This window comes from Manis pentadactyla, chromosome 5 (assembly GCF_030020395.1).
Source record: "Manis pentadactyla isolate mManPen7 chromosome 5, mManPen7.hap1, whole genome shotgun sequence".
Lineage (NCBI taxonomy): Eukaryota > Metazoa > Chordata > Mammalia > Pholidota > Manidae > Manis > Manis pentadactyla.
Window position 1 is genome coordinate 7,983,899 of NC_080023.1, and position 24,733 is coordinate 8,008,631.

Genomic DNA, 24,733 nt, shown 5'->3' on the forward strand with positions numbered 1-24,733 from the left:
ACTGCTTTGCCCACTTTGAGTTTACATGGGGTTAAAGTCCACATGCAGGTACCCGCTGGGGAAAGGGTGAAACTGCCACCTCCAGGAGCCACAGGGGATCTTAGTGAAGATACAGCCCACAATGCAAGTGAAAAATAAATCTGATGGCCACAGCGAGATTAAAAATTAAAAAGAGCAATGAAGAAAGGAGAGGGGGAGAGAGACGCACAATAGCCACGAAAAACATTTTTGTGAAGTAACAAAGGAATATAGATTCTGCAGTGCATGCAAGGCAGACGGCTACTTTGGGTCAGGGGCAAGTTAATTATTTTTTTAAAAAGTGTCTCCAGACGTTTTTTTGTTTTTTTTTTTTTGCAGTGAAATATTTTAGTTCCTTCATATAGAGACATATTACACAATGTTAACAACCATGAAAAACAATACAAAATGCCCTCAATTTAACAAGTAGAAAAATATAACTAGTATATATGGCAGTTGTGAATCTAATACTGTACAGAGTAGTTTATGGATTTTACAAATAAATTATAGTTTAAATGCCCTTTTAAAATTATTTTCTTACCCCTAGATGTACATCAGAACTTACAATAGGAAAGGTCCCGAGCCTAGCCTATGGCCAGTCAGTGCCAGTCAAATGTTCTGCCGACAAGCTCGAAGAATTTTTTATTTGGCTCGTGAAAGTATTCGTGCAGTTTACTGAGGAGTTTGGGGTCGACTTGGGGGTGCGCCCGGCCTTTGGACTCGTGTAAGCAGCGGTCCCGGCCGCCATCCCGCAGGCAGTAAAAGCCCTTGGTTTTGTTGAAGTAAAAGTTGGAGGCGTTGATCTGCGGCGACAGCTTCAGGAACCTCTCGACCTTCTGGATCTCGGGGAAGGGGTCCCTGATGAGACGGTCTCCGTCCACTATGTGGACGTGGCGCAGCGGGAAGACGTGTAGCCAGTTCTGCATGTGCACGTGGTAGAGGCTGCGGTTGAGCGCCTTGTAGCCCACGTTGAGCCGGCCGTCGCGCACCAGGAACTCCTCGATGGACGGGTAGGGCTTGCGCTTCTGCACGTGGTTGTAGAACACTTGGGTGTAGTCGGAGAGCACGCGCTCCGACGGGTCCCGCAGGATGAGCAGCAGCCGGATGGCCGGGTTCATGTCGCGGACGCGCGCAGGCACTTTGGGCGACGTGAAGTACGCGGGGGTCTTCTCCACGGTGAGCTGGTGCGGGGAGGAGAAGGGCATCTGGCTGAGGTACCAGCCCAGGCCCTGGCTGTAGTGCTCCTCCCAGTCGAAGAAGTGCACCTCGTTCTCGGCTGCCGCCACGTCGGGGTGCAGGCTGAGCATCTCCAGCAGCGCGCGCGTGCCGCCCTTGCGCACCCCGATGATGATGGTCTGGGGCAGCTGCTGCGCAGAGCCATTGGCGGCCGCGCCTGCCGGGACCTCGTCCTGCAGCTCCTGCGGGCCCGGCTCGGCCGCGGCTCCGGCTCCGGCTTCGGGCGCTGCGGGGCGGGAAGGCACCGGCTGGGGCTGGAGAACCAGCAGCACCGCGCCCAGGAGCAGCGCGGCCACGCCGGACACCATGGTGGCTTCACTGGGCTGCACGCCGCTGGCTCATGAAGCGCTGCTGCAGGCAAGGCCTCCTGATCAGTGACACACAGATGTCATAGGTCGCCAATTACTAAAAGACAAAGGGGGAAAATATTAACCCCAAGAAAATACAGGGCTTAACGGAGTTGACAGCTCTGGTCTTGGGGACCGCGGTCCCCTCCCTGAGGCTCTCTCAGTGTCTTTATCCTATAAAGGAGGAGGTGGCAAACATTTTCTGTACCTGCTGGAGAGTAAAATGTTCAGGGCTCTGTGGGGCACTTTCTGTGGCAATGCCGAGTATGCTGCTTTACCCTGAAGCAGCCATAGCCAATACAAAGGAATGGGTGTGGTGGTGTTCCCCATAAAACTTTATTTATGGACACTGGAATCTGAACTCCATGTAATTATCATGCATTACTAAATAATTTTTCTTTCGATTTTTTTTTCAATAATTCATTTGTTTAGCTTTCTGCACAAAAGCAGGGGCAGATTTGGCCTTGCAGCCATTGCTTGCCAACCTCTGCTACAAAGGAAAGGGTTAGGAAGGTCTTCTGGACCTCAGGAAACATCAGTGAAATATCCTTCACCTGCCAGCCCTGAGAGAGAGGCAGGTGACACAGAAGCAGACATTGTTCCAGCCCAGTATCAGCCGCCAGGGGCTCCTGATCTAATAGGGAAGATTAATCTGTATCAAAGACTGAATGGTTGGTACCACTCCTTGACTCCTCCCTGCATCCAGAGGGCCTTGCTATGGCCTCAGTGTGGGGTGACTGCGATTCCCAGCCACTTGATTTGGGTTTGGCCAATAGCATGTGGGAAGAAATGACAATGTACCAGTACCCAGCCTAGGCCTTAAGAGGCTTTGTGTCTTTCCACTTGCCCTCTTGTACTTTCTCCATCACCACGAGAAGATGTGCCCTGGCCAGTTGCTGGTCCCAGGAGGAGGACAGGCCCACCATACAGCACAGCCATCCCGACTCGTGAGGGAAAATGCATCACTGTGGTGGTAAGCCATTGAGTTTTGGGGTGGTTTGCATTGCTGCACAAATTTGGCAAAGGTTAATTGATACAACCCGAGTACAGGCATCAGTGCAGTATGTGTGAATGCTCAGAGTTCAGGCAGGCTACTACCAGGGCATATGTTCATTCGTTTAAACAGCTGGGGATGGCTTCCTAGTAGAGAAACTGTTTGAAGTGGGTGGGCATAGAGGGTTAATCAGGTGAGCTTACTAAAAGGAGCAAAACACCTTCACATGTGCAAAGCTTTGCTGTTTATAAGTGGTCTCAGCATCTGCTCAGTCAACGGTCACTGTTCCCCTACAGTGTAAGGGAAGAAGGCAGGACAGGGTGACATTCCTGCCTAAGGACATAAAATTTAGTCCATTTCAAAATGTATGACCCAAATTGAAAACTAAATGCAGAGTTCTCTTTCCTCAAACTGCCTCTTTTGCACTTCTTGTTACTCATCTGAGGTTTATCACATTCAGGCGTTCAGTCCCTCCAGGATGCAGGCCCTGCTGGGCGAGAGGGCATGAGGTTCCCAAAGACAGCCAACACATGGCTCATGTTTCTGAGAGCTAATAAGCAACATCCGTGTTGGTCATTTTCTAGAAAAAGGGGACTGGAAGCTGTCTTTTAGTAATATCTGTCTAAACACAGCCAGGGATGTGTAGAAATGCAACTGTCTCGGGGACTGGGGGATTTACAGCATCAGTAAAAATGTTCTCTAGCAAGAGGGCCCATCATCTCCCTTATGCCAGGTTTAAAATTCAGTTATTTAGTTTAAAACTTTGTCCAGAATGTATAAATAAAGAACAACATCCAGGGCTTCCACTTTTATGATCAAACCAATTGATTTACCTCCCTCCCTCAGGTATTGACTTTATTAGCCGCTTTGAAAAATGTGTCTTAAAGAACAAGCAATTAAAAAACTGGAAATCTTCAGAAAATCACAGAACACTGGACAAGGGACTTGCAAAATCAGCTGATGAAACTATTTAGGAAAAAATAAAAGGAAAAGAATTTTTTAAGGAGGGAGGGCCAAGCAAGATGTGGTCCAACATTGGTTCTATTGATTGAATGAGCACAATTTAATGGGCCTTTTCCTTACTCAGCTGGATGTCTCCGTCAAATTTCATTTCCTTAACAACTACCCTCGAGAGTCGACCAGCTGGCCCAGTTGTGCCTGCCTTTTACATATTTGGTGTGTGCATGCATGTATGTGTTTGCATGTGTACATGTGTGTGTGCACATGTGCAGAGGATGGGGTGGATGAAGTGAGGGAGAGGGTAAATGCTCCACTGTACTCCTTGTTCTAAGAATTGCTACCCTGTCTTATGGGTCTGTTTTCAGACTCAGGAATCCATGATGGATCCCAGTCCTTCAACACCTAAGGGAAAGTCAGAGGCCGCATCTGAAATTCATATTGTCTGACTATTCATGCTTTTTCTACTTCATTATAAGGCACCTGTTCAAGTACAGTACACATCTGAGATTTTTATCTTAAAGGGGAATTACCAATAGACAGAAGAATAGAAGCTAAGGATAGTTTTTCCTTTGCAAAAATCAAACAAAAAACTGGGCAGGTAGTAGTTTAAAAGGTCATTTCTGTTTTATTACGTTCTAAACATGTATTTATATATGTCTCAATCTTACTACATTCCACAAATCTTTGAGGTATATGGAAATAAAGCTGAAGTTTCATATGCACACATGCAATATGCACACATACATATATATGTTATATATTTATACAGAGAGAGCATGTATGATATTTATGGAGAGAAAAAGACAGAAGAGTTGAAATAGATGTGCTATATGTAAAGATATATACATGTATATAGCACATACATGTACAGAACTTCAGCTAAATTATATATAGGCACAGACATATGGACATCTAAGTGTACATATATCACACACAAGGTGGCCATTGGGAGCCAGTTTCCTCCGTTGTAGTTTGATCATTTGAACTCACTGGCATAGCCAGAATTTCTGGGCCTTTTAATAACACCCTCAGAGAATAAAAGATCCCCAAGCTCAAGTGAACCTGTAAGACAGGAGATCTGAGTCACACTGATCTTGACAATGGAATTATGAATGTCAGAGCATAAGAGAGTCACAGAGTCCCTGCCTCTCATTTCATAGGTGAGGGCGCCCTGAGATGACATGCCCAGGTCACACAGAAAGGCCAGGACTAGAACACCCGGTCCCTGAATTCCAGTCTGTTCTCTGCTCCGCTTGCTGTTTCCCTAGTGTGTGTGGTCTTAACAGAAAATAGTGGCAATGGTTTCAGAGTCCTGAAGACAAAAAGGCCTTAAAATCTCTGCCCAGCAAGGACACACCCCGGCCACCTACTCCAGAATCAGCGGAGACACAGGACAGGATCAAACTCAGTTGTTTGTTCTACGATGCAGAAGAGACCAAAGGAAGTTCATGGGCTACGGAGGCAAGAATCCTGAGAAGTTAAAACTACTCGCCAAAGTGATTTACCCTCTCAGGTGTAAAAGGGTAATAATACCACCCACCTCAAACGGTCCTTGGAGACAGAAATGAGGTCGTGTATCAGAGGGCGCTGTGTGATAGAAATACGCTGTGGGCCACACACACACTTTTGTTCCTTTCCAAACAAATATTTGAATCTACTGAATTCAAGCTACATAGCTGACATTTATCTAAGTTATGAGATGAATTCCCATTTTTACGAAGACCTTCCCCCTTGGTAATGCCAAACACAGCCCCTTACCCACAGCTGTTAGGTGGCTGAGGAGCTGCATAAATAAAAGCATAACACAGAGTTTTACTACATTCTTAGTAAAATTCAGGTCTTCAGAGGCAATCAACAGGTTCTCGTGAAGATAACATAACCCCGCCCAAAGGTGATAGTAACCACTGTCTGGTTATATCTCTGACACTCAGTCATATCTTGCCCTATAACAAATCAGGTGTTATTATTCTTTTATTATAAATGTTCAAAGGACCCACATGTGCACTTTTAAATTTTCCAGGAGCCATATTGAGAAGAGAAATATCTTATGTAACACAATATATCCCAAATGTTATCTCCAACACACAATCCATAATTAAGGAATGAGTCTTTGAAATCCAGTGTGGATCCATTTACTGTCACAACACATCTCAAGGCCACGTGTGGCTGGTGGCAACCGGAGTGGACGGCACAGAGAAAATGGGCACAGGGCAGGGCTGAATCCTTAAGCCGAAGTCTCTGAAAGTGTAAGAAGTGCTCTCTTAATAGTAAGACCTCTCACTCCAGTCACAAATAAGCAGCTTTCCAAACAAGAGAAGGACCAGGAAAGCAAGTTTGAACTCGTAGGCTGCACAAGATACACTGACCGTTCTCTCTGCAGAAGTAAACCATGCGGAACACATGGAACCTTCTAGAAGCATGGATCCTTGAGCTGGCAGGGGCCCAGACAGAATGCTCAACAGCACTGGAGCCCCAGCCATGTGCCTGCCACAAGCAATGGTGGCAGGGCCCTTGGGAGGCCCTTGTTAATGAGCAGACAACGCTAGGCTGGCCACTTTGCCTGGGCCCCCGACATGCTCACTCCAAGTCCTCAAGGGAACTGCTGTCATTACCTGAAAGCAAGGAGCAGAGAATTAACTGGTTTACCCAGAAAGTTAAAGGCCAAACTGGGATTCAAACTCCATGTGAGCCGGCAAAGCCAGGGAGGGACCTTGCTGCTCCTTCTGCCCCTTGGCAAGACCTGGAGTCGGGGAGCAAGTAGTTCCTGGGCCCCGGGGTGACTCTCTGTTCCTGTTGCTCAGTTACACCTAGCACTGATTTTTTGATGAGGGCTGGGCTTTCCTGTAAGGCCCCAGACTTGCTGGATGAGCAAAATGAACCCTCTCCTTCCTTTTGCAGATGAGCGTGAAGGTCCCAGAGAGATCCATCCCCCTTTGTGTACTCCCCTTTATCGGGGAGGCTGTTTTCTTGAGTCCGCTGAGATAAACCAAGCCCTGAGTTTCAAGAATTCCAAAGACACAAGTCTTCCCCAACAGCAATGCTAGGCTTCCTTGGACCCCACTGTGAAGATGTTGACCACATGCCAGGCACGGTAGTGCAAGGGACAGCCCATGGGATTTTCCAGATGGAGGTTCCCTTGCACTTGGAATTAACTCCCAATTCCTTTCCAGGCCCCAGGAGGCCGCTGGACGGGACCCACCTGCCCCGCTGGCCTCAATCTGCTCTGTCAAGCCAAGCTCAGCCTCACTGAGCTTTCTGGTCCCTTGAACACCCTGAGCTCCTGCCAGCCCTGGGCCTTGGAACTTGCCACTCCCTCTTTCCAGGACCCTGGGCCCAGGCTTTCTGGGGCTGTCTCTTTCTTGTCATTCAGATTTTATGTCAAACACTGGCTTTCCCTGCAACACCCACTCTCTTCCCCCGTCATCTGTCTTATAGTCCTCACACACTATCCAAAAATGTATTTGCCTATTTACAGTCCGCCTCCCCACTGGACAGGGTCAACTCCAGAGCGTCCTCATCAGCGTCCTGCTCCTTCCTGCTGCAGCCCCCAGAGCCTGGCATGACTTCTCTGCACAGTAGGCTCTGGAGATCCTGTTTGCTGAAGGAATGTGTCAAATATAATGGGAAGTTCAGGCAAACGGCCAAAGGTATCAAGAAACCCTTTTAGTTCAGTGGGAAGAGAAACTTAACACCTGTTTGTCTGTCTATGAAAAGGATTGTGTCAAAAGGTAGTGGGTTTTTTATTGCCAGAGAGTCAGGCAGAAAACAGCTGTTAGAAGGGGGACTCCGATCTTGAATGGTGATTGGAAAAGATCACTTGAGAGTCTAGAAAACAGTTTCATTAAAAAAAGAGAAACAGTGAAATAACCCTTTAAAAATATTTAAATTTTCTCCTTAAGTCTCCTTATTACATAATGTACATCATGACCTAGATTTCAAATGTGATTACCTTCAATAAATTCCCTCAGTCCCCCTACTGGAACATATTCTTGGATAAAATGATATAACGAGAATATTCCACAAGAGGTAAATCTGATGCATGAGGAACAGCGATGCCTGCGGCCCCTCTGTCGGCAGGGCACCTCCCCAGGTGACAGGGCACCCTCCACAGCAGACAGTGACCCAGGTGGCACAGACGAGAATCTCCTCAAGGATAAGAGGGAGGCTCAGAGCACTGGACCGCAAGTCATTTAAGAGATTTAAGGAATGGGCCAGAAAGGAAAAGATTCCTTATTGAGTACCCACTGTGTTTCAGGAGGTCAGCACTCATGTGTAAATTATATCTTTGTATACTTGCAGCAATACTAAGAGGTGGTTATTCTCCTTCTATATTGCATTTTGTGAGCAATGAAAGGCAGTACACAGCAGGGGAAAAGCAAAGAACCTTTTGCAGCCGGGCAGCTCCAGGCTAGAATTCTTACAGCTCTCCGACCTCAGCTCTCTGGGGTTCAAAGTGCCATTCTGCAAAATTGGCTACAACCTACTTTATATGGGTGCCACTGTGATTAAATAAGATACCCCGTGCCAAATATATAGGACAGTGCTTGGCATACAGTAGACATTCAACAAGTGTTAATGGCCTACTTTTCTCCCCATGACAGATACAGAAACCGGCTAATAAGACTAAATGACCTTCTCAAGGTCACAGACCAGCAGGTATGAAAACTGACATTCCATGGGCCACCTCTGAAGCCCACTTTGAATGGCGATGCCTCCCCACATGCAGTGGGGGGTGCACTCCAGGTCCAGGGAGAGATAAGGTCCAAGAACATGATAAGAGAGCAGAAAGGAAGCCATCTACTATATTGCAATGCAGGAACTGCTGCTCTCCAAGTATCACAGGGTGTTGAGCAACTTAATTTTTCTGGAAGGTACTGAAATCTGAGTAAAAGGCAGTTTGAACAACAGAACTGCAATTTCTGTATCCAACCAAACTTTCAAGCATTCCGCAGCATAAGCCTTCTTGTTCGTCTTTAGGAGTCAAAAATATCTTGTTTCACCTTTGCACAACTATTTTAGAGCATGCTACAGAGGTATCAAATTCCCACTCTTCGTGGGTCATCTTAGAAACCAAGAAAGAGGAAATAGATTTAGCTTGGGCCTGTCGGTCTATGAAAAGCTTAAGACTGGCATAAATATTTATTTTCTTGAAATTGCCTACCCATGACACTCTTTAACAAATGTTGACATTCCCTTTCTTTTGGATGTACTTAAGATAATTGCTGTGAGGTAGGATGGAGGGGGGAAGGCTCGGGGTAGAAAAGTCCCAAGGTCAGTCCATAAAATGTCAAGTTTCCTTGCACCACATCTACTGTCTCAGAAAAGGAAGTGAAACTGGAGCTGTTTTCCCCTTGAAAAAGAAGAGGAGTCTTCAGAGGCTCCTATGCATCCACAGCAATGCTGGGAGGTTCCATATTTACAGAAAGTTACCTGGATAATGAATGTAACTGTCCAGGATGGAAGGAAGGAGGTGCCTGGGTGAGCAGTGAGGGCAGCATGGTGTGGCAGGGATTTGTGGCCAGAGGATTTCATACACCATGGTGTCTCTGAGCCTCTGGGAGCTCCATGGTGCGATGCGGACGGTTCCACAGGTAGTCTAAACTCCACCCATACAACACGCTTCTCCAAATCAGCTGAGAGATCAGGGCGGAAGGACCTGCATAGGGAGCTGGACAGTGGCTGTAGCTTCCTTCCGGGGAGCTCTGGCTTTCCTGTTAGATCACCCAGCACGGTGCTTTGCAAACTCAGACATGCACAACAGGCCCCTGGGAGATGTAGGTCAAAATGTATATTGTGATCCTAGACATCTGGGGAGAGGCCTGAGAGCTTGCGATTCTAACAAGCTCCTGGGGGAACTGGACTGACTGCCCAGCGTCACCCTTGGGCTAGCAAGGACTCGCGAGCTTGGAAGGTCTGTACCTACGCACATTCAGAATCTGATCGCCTTGACCTTGGGCTGGGATGGCCAGCGTTCCTCTGATGTTTGTTTCTTACTGTTGTTCAGGCATTTTGTTTTGATTTTCAGGGTTGTAAACAATTGTGGTAGACAAAATAGAGAGGGAACAGTCTGGCACAGAGGTAGAATTACCAGTGGAAGGGAGATGCTGGAATTAACAGAGAATTTAGAGCCAAAAACCCCTTGCACAACTCTCGGCTCCATAGTTTAAAATCCACAGACTAGCACTGAAACTTGAGGCATAGATGGAAAGCATGGCTCTATGTGCTGGTTGTGAGAATTAAATAAAATAGTCCATGTGGATGCTGAGGAGGCGGCCATAGAGCCTGGCCCCTGGCAAGCCCTCAAATCATGGTGGCTATTTTTGTCTCTAAAAAAGAAGGCTGTGCAGTACATAAATGGGATCCAGGGATGATAATTAGTCAAACAAATTTGGACTGTGACACATAGAAAGGATCTGAGCTCTGTTTGTGCAGGGCCATTCAGGGGGCTCCTTCTAAGCGACCCCTGTATGAATGATGAGCAGCCAGGTGTGTGCAGCAGCCAGACCCCAGGGAGGGAAGAGCAGGAGGAGCTACTTCTCGACATGTTGGATCTGCGTTGCCGTGCACAGAAGGCAGCAGTGACCTAAATAAATCCCTCATTAGAGGCAGAAACGCACTGGCACAGGCAGCATGGTAGAGCTTCGTGACAGGAGGGCGGGTGGCTCTCCATTACTGGGTGCAGCTGAGTGGAAAAGGGGGCTGAGCTAGCACAGGAGTCAGGAGCAGCTGCCCCAGGGCACGCGGGGGTGCACGGCTTCCGTCCCTGCTCTGGGTGTGGCCCAACCTCCTGACAGGTGCTGTCTGACTGTGGGGGCCTCTCCAGCTGGGCCAGACAGTCGTCATCACCCCACAGGTGGTGAGCACCCATGCGTCCCTTGCATTTTCCCAGATACAGCCAGTGAAGACACCCAGAGCATCAGAAGCCAAAAGGCCATGTGGCATCACCTTGCCCTATTCCTACCTCTAAAGAAGGGGAAACTGAGGCAGGCAGCGATTGGGAACCCCAAAGTCAAGCATTCAGGGGCTGAACTGAATTGGAAACCAAGATCTCCTGATTCCAACCCCATTGGGCCTCAAACACACAGAAATCTGTGCTTCTTTTGTGTTGGGGCAGCAAACATTAGAACAGTTTCTGCTGAAAATCCGTATGTGCACACCAAAGTCAGTTCTTCCCTTATGTGGGTAAAGGTCTCATTTCTTTAGCCAACCTGTATGGACTGACTATGTATGTTCCCCCAGAACTCCTATGTTGAAGCTCTCATCCCCAATGGGGTCTTGGGAGGCAATTGGTCTCAGATGAGGTCATGAGTGGGGGGGGGTGTGCTGTGATGGGATTAGTATCCTTAAAAGGACAGGAAAAGCCCAGAGCTTCTCTGCCATGTGAGGAAGCAACGAGAAGGCACACTCTACCAGCCAGAAAGAGAGCTGCCGGCAGGGTCCGGACCTGTCGGCATCTCAGTCTTGGACTTCCCAGACACCACAGCTGTGAAAATACATGCTGTGGTTTAAGCCCCCCAATTGATGTTGCTTTGTCGTGGCTGCCCAAGTCGACTAACACACAGCCCGTAGAAGAAATAGTAAAGGAGTTTGCTCCCCATGTGTCTTTCCAGGGGTTGCACACAACTGTCTCCTGGATTCAAGCAAGTGACACCAGTGCGGAGCTGGCTGGCTGATGGGAACGCAGCAGAGCAGCCATGCGTGGGGACTGTCTAAAGAGGCCACTGCTGTCAACTCCTCAGATGTCACTGCAGACAAGGCCCCTTGCAGTCTGACCTTTGGGCTTTTCAAGATACAGCTATGGATATTTCTGCGAAAACCTGATTTTTACGAATGTGATGAATGAGTGTTAGTTGCCAAGGCAGGCGAAGGTGAGGGAAAACAAGAAGGTAGGTGGGCCAGTCTGTAAAGAGTGATGCCCAATGTCTGCTCTTGGTCCAGAGGGGATCTCAAGCTTCTACAGGGCACCTACAGTGTTTCTAAGGTTGCACTGAGCTCCTCGGGATGCAGAAATAATGCAACTGCTGTTGGGAGCACCTTGTAAAGTAGAAGACACACATGGAAGGAAAGGGGTCCCCATGGCTAGTGTGAGCAAAGATCTGGACACAGCACGAGGGGGCCCAGGTGACAGAGACTGATCAGGCGCAGGAGCAGGTGGGCTGTGTGTGAGGCCAGGGAGGGGCAGTCAAGGCTGCCTGGGGCATAATCTGGGAGGAGATGGGGGTGTGCCCAGCCAGAGGTCCCTCAGGGGCGCTGATCTCAGGTGGAGCCCATGCAGGAGTAGCGCTGGGCAGGGTTGGTGACAGGAGTTCAGGCTAAGGGAGACGGGACAGGTCTGAAGCCACATGAGCCAGCAGGTGCCGACTCGAGGGGCTTCGGGCTCCAGCTTTAGACAGTCACAGAGGGGAAGGACCCGCAGCAATGGATGGAGCGTAAGGTTCTGGGCTTGAATCCGAGCAACGTCACTTACGGGCTCCAGGCTGGAGCAAGTTAATGGAAAGTCTTGGAAACTTGTGCTCAGGTTTGGCCTAAGAGCTTGTTTTCCTCTTTCCTTTTGATGTGCATGTTCTTGGTTGAACACAACCATTGGACCTGTTGTGGGTATTATTTTGAAGCGGATACAAACGCCAGCTCACTATGTTGCACATCTGAATCTAATATAAGACTGTATGTCAGTTATATCTGAATAAAAATAAATAAGCTTTTCATTTCTACAAAACAATATTACAAATAAAAACAGACATTTAAGTGAGCAGTTGGCAATGGACACACACTGTGGAACATACCAGGACTGTAGCAGAAACAAAAACATGGCTGCAAGAAGCTGAGGTGAACAGCCATGGAAAGAGAGCAGCGTCCATATTTTGATTTCTTATTGTCCATATTTTATTCTTTTCTGAATTAAATTGTTCACATGCACACACATACACACATTACTGGGATTTCTATCTATTCCTTACTTGAAAAAATTTAAAAACACCATTCAAGTTGAATATTGCTTTATTCTGAAGCTTTGGGTTCTATAAAATGAATTCGTATTTCATTTGCCTGTGACTCAAGCTTTAGTTTATCTATAATGAATTTGCCTCAAACAGGGAATTCTTTTCTTATTATCTCTCATCTTGAAGTCTTTAAATGCCATTTAATCTATCCAGAGAAACACCACTCAGATCTTGCCCTTGACACAACTTTCTCTGTGATTTCTCGTTAGAATTTCAGTATCTTTGGATTAAATACAATACTATACATGTTAAGTCATTGCCAGCCTGACTGATCACTTATTCTGAATGCTGATGCAAAACAATTTATATTTTATACTCTTAGTATTTATTTATTGTTTCTTAGGTAAAGTATTTGAAACAAACTGGCGCCAGGGGGAGACGCTCAGGCATCATCAAGATGAATTATAAGAGCTCCGAGGGGGAGGCCGACGGCAAGGTGTGGATTTGAATCCCATCTCCATCCCTTTCTCCCTCTGGGTGACTGAGAGCAAGTTACATGATCTCTGTGCCTCATTTTCTCACCTGAACTGTAGGGATGGTAACAGCACCAACTTCAGAGGATTGTCATGCAGATTAAAGGAGATAGGACTACATGAAGTGCTAAGAGAAGGAGCTGGCAGATAGAAACCCTCACCAACTGTCATCATTATCACTGTCAAAAATCCTCCTTCCATTGTTGTTCTGATAAAGGTCCTATTCAGGTCATCTGTATCCCTAACACAGATCATTTCAGGCACAGAAAATGCATCTCCAGTTTTCTTTGCTTGAAATGAGACACACCCAAGAAAGAGCAGCGTGCCAACCCGGGGAGTCAGGAGCCGGGTACAGTCCCAAGTTCTATCCTGACTTCTGTGTGACCTTGGCCAAGCTGCAGAAATGCCCTTGGCCTGTTTACAAAGGGAAATGACTGGCTTATAAATTCTAGGATCATCTGCATTCTTGCACCCATCTAAAATGTGAGGACTAGAGAATTAAGAAACTGACTTGTCATAGCAAGATACTATTATCTAAAATTCCAGACAAAATAATTACTGTTAAAAGTAAGACACATGGTTTCATCACTTGTGCTGACACTCATCTAACATTTCATAGGTTAAAGGCAGTGATGTAGATTAAACTTCTACGGCCTTTTTGATACGAAGAAAGAGCACAGCTTCTAGCAAGAAAAGCCGGTTTCCTCTGGTGGGGTCTCCAAACCTCACGTGCTGCTCTGGTTCAGTTTGGATCGTATTCAGCCTTCATTCAATGAATATTAATTGAACATAGGGCCCGATTAAGAAGTGGATCAGCCACATTAGGGAACAGCCTATAAAGGATGCTTCACCATCACTGGAACAAAATGAGCTGAAGAAAACAGCATTATATGAGAAGTCTCTCAGTGCTGATAAAATATATAATTAGAAAAAACCTTTCAGCCTGGAGTCAGGGCAGAGGTGCTGCATGTATTGGGATAAGATTGCCCTTTGCCCAACCCCAAAGGGTCAGTTTAATGACCTGCTCGGCCGGATGGCTCGGCTGGATGGCTTTCGCTTGCCCAAGGATTGTAGGCTGGAGAGTGAGCTGAATTGCTTGGGACAAAGGAGGAAGGCAGAGGGCTGCCACCAGGGCACAGATTCTTGGTCCTTCCCACCCATAACACTCGGCCTCTCTGTCAATAAAGGACGAGGCAACCTTGAAGAGTATGAGGACATGAAGAAACCAAGTTATCAGCCTGCCTGGAATGCCTGCAATTCAGAGTCGAGACCCCAATAGACTTGCTGCATGCCAGGCACTGGGGAACATAAGACAAAGTCAGCTTACTGTCCCTTCCCTCAAACACCACAGGTATATGCAGGGTGCAGTGTGGGGGGTCGGGGGGCAAAGAGAAGGGAGGAGGCACAAAAAATGTGGTGATGTGAGGGGCTAAGGACAAGCTGCTTGTTAGCAGGGCAGCAGAAGAGGGATGAACACACGTCACACATAACATCATGGGTCACAGTCATGTGTCAGGAGCTAAGAAGAATTCTGACAGGGCTACATTTAGAAAGACTTTGTTTTGTGCTCCAAAGTCAAAGAAGAAAACTGATGTGGGAATAAATTATCATATCCCAATGACTGTATTGTTTCCTCGAAGAACAAGAAGGAAAAAGCACAGGTGTGCGGGGAGGACGTGAAGGGCTAACGGGAGTCGGCATGTGATTTTCCACCCCGCTCTCTCTTCTGCGGCAGCAGCTGCATTGGATGGGACGAAGCAAGGGCTCACTGCTGTGGTTACCCCATTCCAGTTCCTCCCGAAAGGAACCTGCTGCATAAAACCTATGTGCGTGTGTGCATGTGTGTTCGTGTATGAATGTGTGCATGTGTGTATGTGTGTGACACAGATCAAGGCCATCGATAAAGCTAACACATACCTCGAGGTCCTGCAATCTGTCAGCCCATATGATGCGTTTATGGCGGCAAGTTTCCAGTGGTGTCAGAAGAATAAAACTGCCTGCGTCCCCGTTGCTTTTCTACTTGGACAGCCACCTTCACTCCCCACCAGCAGGCATGAACCTGCAGGCCTGGCTTTGTTCTCCACGCTGGTCCCAAACCTAAACCTCATTAGTGTCCAACCTGCCATGGAAAAGGAGTAGTTCCACCAGGGAGCAGCGGTTCAGATTAAATGAGGCTTGGAAGATCACGCTGAGACTGAGGGTTTGGCTTTCCATAATTTTTCCTCAAATGGTTAGAGTCGTAGGGAGAAAGACCATTTAATAATGTGAGGCACTGAATTGGATTTCAGGAGATTTCTTTTCATTGTTATCCTCCTCCTTCCCTCAGACACTAGCCAGGCAAGTGGCCTTGGCTCAGGCCGCAGACCCCAGGCGTCCTGTGTCAGGCCCTCTTCCAGCACTGTCCGGGGTACGGGAAGGAGATGGACCCCTCAGCCCCTGCGAGCCCGCTGTGTGGGGGGAAAGCGGGATGTGGGAACAGATATTCCCAACCCAACGGCTTGGATGTGGCTATGGGATTGACACTCTTTTAGCTGCGGAAAGGAAGCCAAGAAGGGGAAGTGTGGGACGTGCTTTGCAGAAAAGACCACTGGAGGAACATTTAGAAATCTAGCGAGGATGAAACCCAGCTGCAAGGCTTTTAACTCAAGTCCAGCCTTATGTATTATCAACAGGAACACAGAGAAATAAAGGGACTGGTGTGGGAAGATCAAAGTGAGTGTGTTCAGATCTAAGTGGGTTTAAATCTGGTTTGGTTATTTGCCTATGGCAGAGCTACATTGCTCTCTGGGCCTCAGTTTCCCCATCTGAAGAAAGGGAAAGCTTTACCTATGCTCTTGAGTGGCTATAAGAATTCAGTGAGATATTACAGAAATAATCAAAATCTGACACAAGGTAGGTAGACCTTCAGACACAGGAGCTCAATATAAGCTCAGTCAATAGTGGCTTGATGGTATTAGCCTGAAGAGAAAAATGGAAGGATGATAGTAGCAATAATTCAGGTTTTATAACAACTAGTCTGCTTAAGTCATTGTCACAGCAACAGTCCAAAAATTGACAAGTAAGAAAAAAGCATTCTTCAGCGTTAAGTGGAAAATCTTCCTGTATAGGTAGCTATTCAGAGGGAGATGGATGACAACGAGAAAAGCAGAATTAAAAGCATAAAGTGGCTCCTAGTGTGATGTTTTTAAAGGACAACTATTACGAGATAATTAGCCTTTGTGCCGTCTTTAGCAAAGAACCATAGAGCACTATTCAAGTAAGACATGGCAGCAGGTGACGGCAATTCTGAACACACGGGCTTGCTGGACGCAGCAGCGCCTGGTGGCTTGTGCACCTGAAGCCTAGCAAATGGCTCCACACCGACCCCGAGCCCTTCTGCTGCTCGGGCTAGAGTCTGTGCAGTGAAGGAGGAGCAGCTGGAGTCAGAAGCAGGCAAAGGCCGGCTGCACCTGTGAGACTGAAAGAGTAAAGGTGTCCCTGGCCCAGGCCCCCGAGACTGGAAGGCTAAGGTCCCTACGGCTGGGACGAGAGTCCTGGAAAGGACACAGCGCACGGTGGCAGCCACTCTACAGAGATGTCACTTTAATTCCTGTGTGGGGTGACCAAGGACAGCTGCCCCTCTGAGCTTGAGAAATCATTGGCCGTCTCTCAGACGGGAATTTCGATTTATAACACTGGCGTGTTCACGTCCATCTCTCATGGCCTGACCCTGGCCCTCACCTCACCACAGAAATCCACATTTCAGTGGCAGTGGAAGTTTAGGGGCCACGGTCTGTCCTGCTCTCCAGGGGAAGGCACTGCCTGAGGGTGCAGCTCAGCCAAGGAGCAGTTATGATACTGTCACCTGTGCGGTGAGGAGGATTCAAAAAGCGGTGTGTCACTCAGGCCACGCTAGGGAAAGGGAGACACTCCATCTCAGCACCACCTCCCTTTGTCTGCTTGTCTCACATGGGTTGGTGGCAGGACTCTGCCCACTCAAGTTCTTCAAAGACCTAGAAAGACAAAACACCTGCTGCCTTGAATGGTGCGGGTCACCGTGCCCGAGGGAGAGAGAAAATGGACAAAGCATGAACAGGCTCTTAAAACTCTGGGCCAGGTGTGACTCGCCCCTTCCTCTTTCTCTGCACGTGGCTGTGCTGACTTCAAATAGGAAGGTACAACCCTCTCATGCGTCCAGGAGAGAGAGGCCCATGTGCCGCCACACACATGATTTATCACAGATGGGGAAGCGGGAACCACATGTGCCAAGTGGAATGTCCACACCCCTTATGTATCTGGGGAGCACTGAATGGTGGTACTGTGGTCAGAACATGAGGTGTGTGCCCAAAACAGAGAATGGCAGGGGATGAGGCTTCAGAGATCCCGTGCATGCCACACTGCGGGACTGCAATTTCACCCCTTCTATTATTAGAAAAAACAAAACAGCAAAACAAAGTAGCTTTTGATCCCCCACTATGTGCATGAAACACTATGCAGGAATCACCACATTTACCCCTGGAAACTCTAAGAAACAGATGTTAATAGGGGTCTTAGTTTTTTCTCTCTACAATTATTTCTTGGGTGCCAACTCTCTGCCAAGCATTGGGTTCAGTTTGATACAAGTTTGGGGGCTCTAGATGACAACCCTCTCGTTCTACCACTTAATCTACTGAAACAGATTAAATATTAAATAAACCAGTGTGTCAAAATGCTTAATTAAAAATCATGAAGAATTGGTGAGGTTTAGGGAGATTATTACCTTGCCCAAGGGGAAACTTTGATGCAGCCACGTGGCTGGGCCAGGAGGGCTTCCTGCATTCAAGAATCTTGCACTGAAATGCTAATACTATAAATAATGGGGATCCATGGACATTCTGCACCAGGGGTGAGGATGAGGACCTGATCACATTTTGCAATGTTTTCTTGGACTCAGGGAGACACTGACAGAGAAAAACTGCAGATGGCAAACGGTTATAAAAGTTATGGATCTACAGAGGAATAAAGGTGAAACTAGAATACAGGATTTGTATTTCAGCTGAAAACAGCAGTGAAAGGGACGTTATAAAGCTGAGAAGGATCAATGTCCCATTGCTATGGGCGCACACGAGTCTAATAGCTGCTCAAAGGCAAGAGGGACCAATTCAGGGTCACCCCACTTGATCAACTGTCCTCTTCCACTGTTGCAAATGTCTGTGTGCCTCAGTTTCCTCTTGTGTAATTTGGCCTTTGGGCATGTGACCAAGTTTTTGGCTAATGTGACCTACAGGGGTACATTCCACAGGCTTTCAAGGAACTTTTCCTTCCCCAGTTAAAAGAAGAGAGTTCCCCAGCCTTGTTCTCTTCCTACATTAGAGCACAGCGGTGCCACAGGCCTCCCGGGGACATCACGCCCCGCACCACCTGCAGTCAGATCAGCCAGAAGGAAGAGGCAGACTGCAAGGTGCTGGGAGGCTAGACCTCTAGTGACATCCTTGATGTGTACCTTTCAAACAAAACCAGATTTACCAACAAGGAAAGCTAATGATCATTACTATGTGCCATATTAGAGGCACTCATTCCACACCAGGCTCTCAAATGGGTGTTTTATGTGTGTTATAAAATGTGATCCTCACAGTAAAAGCTCATGGGAAAGTATATAATTCCATTTAATAATTCCATTTACTAGGGCCACGAAGGTTCAGAAAAACAAAACCATTTCCCCAATGTCAAAGGCCTCAAATAACACACTCCCTTCGGGAGCAGGCCTCGAGTCACCAGGAACGCCAAACCGCCCTGGCCCCAGGAAGCCCCCACCTGGCAGGCAGCTGAGGAGGGCGGGTGCCTCCCAGCCCCGCCAGGAGCAGCGGAGTCCACGGGGCCGAGAGACAGGCTCCGGGGCCAGGAGGGAGGCAACCATTTCGCAGGAGCATCAGGGCAGAAGAGACGCCACCTTCGATCTCTCCTGAATAAAAGCTGATGTCTAATGAACGGAAATTCAAAACCAAACCACGGGAAACGCAGCCATGTAGTCAGAGGAGCACCACGTGGCTGGTCCCTCCACAAGATGGCACTCGGGTCACCTCGCGTTCAGTTTTATCTGGGATTTTGAGCTTTTCCTGAAGAGGGAAAGGCCCGAGCTGCTGTATTTATATATCATACTCTGTATTCTTTCCAGTTTCATCATTACAGCTTTTGTGTCCTACCCTCAAGGTCACGGCATTAAGTCAGGGTCCTGAGAAGCCCTGGAAAGGGAAAGGGAGGCATTTACTACAGTAACTGCATCAGAATTTCATCAGGGACTCCTGAGGGCTGCTCTGTTACAACTGTCACCGGACGGACTTCCACGTCCCTTGAATCCTCCACCCGCGTCAATCATTTTCCTGTCCTGTCTTGTCTTCCTGGTTCTCTCTCTCCCTTCCTTCCTCTCTCTGTGTCCCCCTAACAGCTCCTGTAATAGCTCCTTTATACTGCTGCTTCAAATCTGTTGGCCCAGAAAATGAAATAATAAGGTTTACTAGAATTATATAAATTAAGACTAAAGAAGCAAAGGGCAAAGACTCAGCCACTCCCCATGAACACGATGCCTGAGATGCAGCCCATGGTCTCTGCAATGTGACATGGAGTTTGCATACTAGAGGCCTCACTGCTTTGCTATCTTACTGAGAAAATTATTTTTCTCTTTTTAATGTTGGCAATGAGCCAGGCACTGTGTAAATGCTTGACATAAATTGGTTTTGGTCCATTTCCTTTGGTTTAATGTGCATGAAGTAATCCTGTGCTGTCATCTTAATTATGCCCATTTTGCAGTTACAGAGAATGAGGTTTTCAATGAGCGATAACTATCACCTCCTGTGCATGGTCAAGAAGTGGCTGAGTGGATCCCAACCAGATCTCTCTGACCACTTTCAGCCGGCATGATAATCGTGTTGCTGTTCCTCCTGCTTTCTGGTCTACACTCCACATAAACACACTGCTAATCAGCAGCTCAGCATAAACGAGGAGTTAGTAATATATGCAAAACAAATTGATTATTTAGGCATGACCAAGAGCTCACTATCGAAGAAAGCATAAAACTACTCTTTGGAAAGTCCACAGGCAACAGTAGTCTTGTTAATTTTGTTCCCTGGCAGGTTATTACCTGAAATGGAAACACATTTTCACAGCCATCCTTAGAACAATGTGCTCTAGCGTTCTTAGGGGAGGAGAACTGGGACTCAGTTTATAACCTGAGGTTATCTACCTGGGAGGGGCCAGTCTGAAAGGGCCTCTATTGGTTTTATGAGCTTTGGATTCACCTGATGAGGGAGGGATGGCAGGTGTGAGTTTTCATTCTGTGTACTAAGTGGAGCCCGTGTGAGCCTGGTCTTTGCAAGTTCAGCCCTACGGGCATGGGCTCTGAGCAATATTCCTGTTGAATAAGGTGCCTACCTTGGGGGCCTCTTGGGGTTGGAATGCCTTCTTCCAAAGGGTGCTGGGAAAATCTGGTGAATGCCTTCATAACAGGAGAAAAAATCCGTTCAGTTATTAGATGGGCTAAGAACTCTCATTTGGTTCACAGTCCATTTGCTTCTTTTAGCAAACAAACAAGCTTACCTCAGTTTGAGCTGTTGCTTAGCTCAGCTGAGAAAACAACCCTTCCTTTTCTCCTTGGACCACACCCCGGCTCTGTCATCTCACCTTCAAGATTACTGTACTCTCCCTTCTCTAACTTCTTAGGGTTCTAGAGCATTCACCAAAGTAATTGCTTAGAACTGTCAGCACAAGCACAGGGAGTTTAGTAAAATACAAGATTTACAGTTAAATTAAAATTACATGAAAACAATGAATAATTTTTAAATATTTAGTATCGGAGATAGATCTATACTAAAACATTGTATGTTGTTTATCTGAAATTCAGCTTTAACTGGGTGTCCTGTATTTTATTTGTTAAATCTGGCAACTCTGTTTTCTTGAGCATTATACTAGGCATTTTATATTCGCAGGATCCTTTAATCCTTGCTGTAATGTTGAAAAAACTGAGACCTAGGAAAATTGTCTCTCTCTCAGGATGATACAATCAGTAAGGAGATCGGAAATTCAAACAGATGAGATTTAAAAGCCATGCTCTTTCCACCACAAAAATAACTCCAAACTCAAATCCCAGAAATCTGTAATGAACACCTTCTCCCTCTTCCCTGCCCAAGATGCTGGGAAAAACCTAGTTTAAGACGTAATTTAAGTAAAGTGTAAGTAAGTCTTCCGGAGGACGTGCCCAGCCTCCTTTCACTCCATGCCACTCAAGTTTTTATTTTTCTGAGGCACAGCTAGGCAAACATGCCTCTTCATTTCAGCTGCACCTGCAGCCACCTTCCTCCCACTGTACGTTAACTGCTGATACAGGACTCTGATTTACTCTCCCAAACTAGAGTGAAGACATTTACACAAAACAACTTGCTGCATAGTGTATCTAATCTGCAGGAACTTGGGGGGAAATTCTACAAGACACAACAAAAGGCATCTCAGAAAGTGCTGAAATGGGAATTCTTGAAGAATAAAAGGAGATGTGAATGTTTGAAATCTAAATGTATTTCTTTGCTTAAAGAAAACATGGGCACCTCAGGCCTCCAGGAATTTCACACTGTAAGCCATCTATCTGCTCATGGCCGGTGGAGAATCTCGGCCACGGGGTCTGCCCCCTTCCTTGAGAGGCTCTATGAAGAGTTGCTTTACTTGCAGACCTCAGTTTCCTTAAATATGAAATGAAGATGCTAAGAGCTCCTCGTCTCCCGTGAAGGGCTGGGACAGGAGAAAAAAGACACAGTGGGTATCATGGCACTACATGAAAGTAAGAAGTATTGTTTTCATACTTTTTTCTTTTTCATTTTCTTCCCATTCTTTTTAATCATTTTCATTCTTTTCATGCCAGAGTGCTTTCGCATGGCCAGGATCTACTCAGCAGAGGGTTTGTGTTAATGTGTCAGTTCTGCACCTGGGCTGACCACATTGGGGTTCCCTGAACTGGACAAATGAGTACTCAATGAGGGCTTGAGGGCTGCACAGACTTTGACTATGTTTTAGCATCCCTCTTGGGCTTTTTCTTCATGCCGCCCTCTTTTAATATTTCTTCCCCATGAAGTCTTGCCTAATGTCCCCAGATAGAAATGTGGACTCTTGTTTTCTTTTTGAGCCACTACTTGGAACCAGACACACTGTTCTAGAAACCTGGGGAGAAACAAATGCACCCCTCCAGCTGCCTGATGACACAAGGATACAAGTTCTGATGGGGAGTGAGATATAGGAAGCAGGTGAGCCAGGGAAGGAACACGTTGCCAGGTAAACATCACTGCTACACCATGCTTGGGGAGAAAGAACGGCAATGAAAGAAATATACAGGGTGCTCAGAGGTGGTGCTCCCAAGCAAAGGACTATGACACAGGCAGAGGCCCAAACAAACATCACCTTATATATAAAAACTTGCTGATTTATCTGACTGCCATCCTAAATGGTAGCTTTCTCAAAAACAAAAACTATTTTTTACTTTCTGCACAACTGCCCAGGCAACAACAGTCAGCAGCAATGCCTGGGGCAGATTTGGGAGAGGGTTTATCAGAGATTCAAAGGGATTAAGTGTATTTCATTAAATGCATTTTTTACATTTTAAAATTTATAACATTTTCTGTTTTCTAGATACAAAATTATATTTTGCAACATACAAAATTTCCTTAGCAGGTAAAAAAAATGAAGGTTTCAAAGAGTGTTCACTGATGATGGGGTCCAGGATTCAAGTAGGTTGAGAAACACAGACCTGAATGGTTCCTGGCACATATCAGATGCTCCATTAAAAAGATGCTGAATGTAAAAGCTCTGAACATGAAACTTCAAGTTAAGAGAATCTTCCCACACTCATCTCTCACTTTAGTTACCTACTGTTTTACAATCTTTTATTAATGTCTTCCATGCTGGTCTATCATCTCCTTGAGGACTGGCTCTGGATTGGTTTTGTGAATGTATTCTAGCATCTAATCCAGTGCCTGGCCCATGATAGACACTCAATAAATATGCTCAATAGTCAAATTAAAATAAGAGTTATTAAAAATTAAAACAAAGTATAATGCATTAAAAATAAGAGTATAGTCTGTTATCAGGAGTTTATCCACAGTAGCACTTCCCAGAACATAATTAAGGGCCCAAACTCCCACACCCAAAAATAGTTAATGCCAGGTAGTGACACTTGATTTTGACTATAATATCTAAGACTGAACTTGGAGATCCCTGGTACCTCTATAAGGACTCACCCCAGGTCCCTTACATTTCATACAGCCTTCCTCTGATCCACTTTTATCCTTAGCACATCATTACCAGATACTGGGTAGATTTTACTTGTCTTTCTGGCTTTATCTGTGTCCCTCACTAGAAGATAAGAACAAGGACAAGCATCCCCACCTGTTTTATTCCCTTTGTGTCACCTGTCAGTAGAACAACCCTTGGTACACGGCTGGAATTCAATAAACGTGTTAAAGGAATAAACATGGACCTTATAATCACATACTAGGACAGGGAAAAGGAACACACCACAGAGTCCATAAATGTGAAGGTTCACTCACTAGAATACTGTCTACTCTAAGCTCCCGATACACCTGGGCCTCCACATTCTGGGTAACGGACTTTACTGAGTCTCATACTCCACCCAATTTCTTTTCTACCCCTAGCAACCAGAGGCCATAAATCAGCAGCCAGTGGGAATGACAGTCCTACCAACAGAAACAGAAGTGTTTTGTTAGACCCCCATGGTATTATTTAAAAATACTGAATTAGTTGGTGGAACTTAAAAGTCGATAGATTTTACATAAAATTGTAAACTTGCAGCCTATCTTAAAAAATACATAATCAGATGTGGCAAGAGGGGCCCTGAGGTCCCACTAGCACCCCCGGTGCTGAGTCTGAGCTGCAGCGCCTCCCTTCCCCAGAGAAAGGCCCCAGACCTGTTTCACTGGGCTGTGACTTGCCTGACGCTGAAGGCATTTGCGTGTGCGACACCTGCTGGAAGGCTACCAAAAAGCACTCAACATGGAGAAAAAGAGAAGTGCTCCCTGGGATTTATTTCCATCGTGTTCAGGCTTTTCCTGGGAAGAATAATATATTCACTTTGGTAGAACTCTGGTCTGACAAACCATGGCCCAGTAAGCATTATTTCCAATGCCCTGAAAAAGCTATAAACTTAATTCCCTGCCCGTCGAGGAAGCTGAGAATGCTTCATGCCAGAGACAGGCCTGAAGATGCATCCTTAGAGGCTGGGCATCAGCTGGTTACAGTCCCTGCTAACTCGGAAAGAAGACCATGCGTTACCTCTAGGAACTGATGAGACGCTCGACAGCCAAGCTGGGAAAACGAGAAGGAATGGTGGGAACCTGGCGCCGGAGAACGCATCAGGAACGGCAATCCTGGGTCAAAGGAGAGGCTGCTGACGCCGCTGGGCTTGTGACCCATGGTAATAAATAGACACTTAACCATCCTTGCATCTTTAGCCAGTCCCTCAAGATTCCAGGCACCAGGTGGTCTCACCCAGGGCCTGGAGACATGGACAAGGAGAAGGGGCCCATCTCACACTGAAAAGTCCTCCATTCAGGGTGTACCCCATAGAAAGGAAGGGTGCTTAACTGCACCTTCCAAAAATGCAAAAGTTCACACTCAATTAGGAGAATGTTTTAATGATGGGAGGGAGAGGATATTACAAGCAGTACAGTGGAGACGCATGAGAACAGACAGACC

The 24,733-nt window shown here is 46.6% G+C and overlaps 1 protein-coding gene across 1 annotated transcript in view; it reads right to left on the reverse strand.

Annotated features, from left to right (window-relative positions):
- Nucleotides 1-324: 324 nt before the first annotated feature.
- HS3ST1 (heparan sulfate-glucosamine 3-sulfotransferase 1) overlaps nt 325-24,733 on the reverse strand; it is a 28,319-nt gene continuing 3,910 nt past the window's right edge. The window contains exon 2 of the mRNA XM_036921104.2: nt 325-1,659. Coding sequence (XP_036776999.2) covers nt 618-1,562 — 945 coding nt within the window. The 5' untranslated portion in view covers nt 1,563-1,659 and the 3' untranslated portion in view covers nt 325-617. The remainder of the gene's footprint in view (nt 1,660-24,733) is intronic.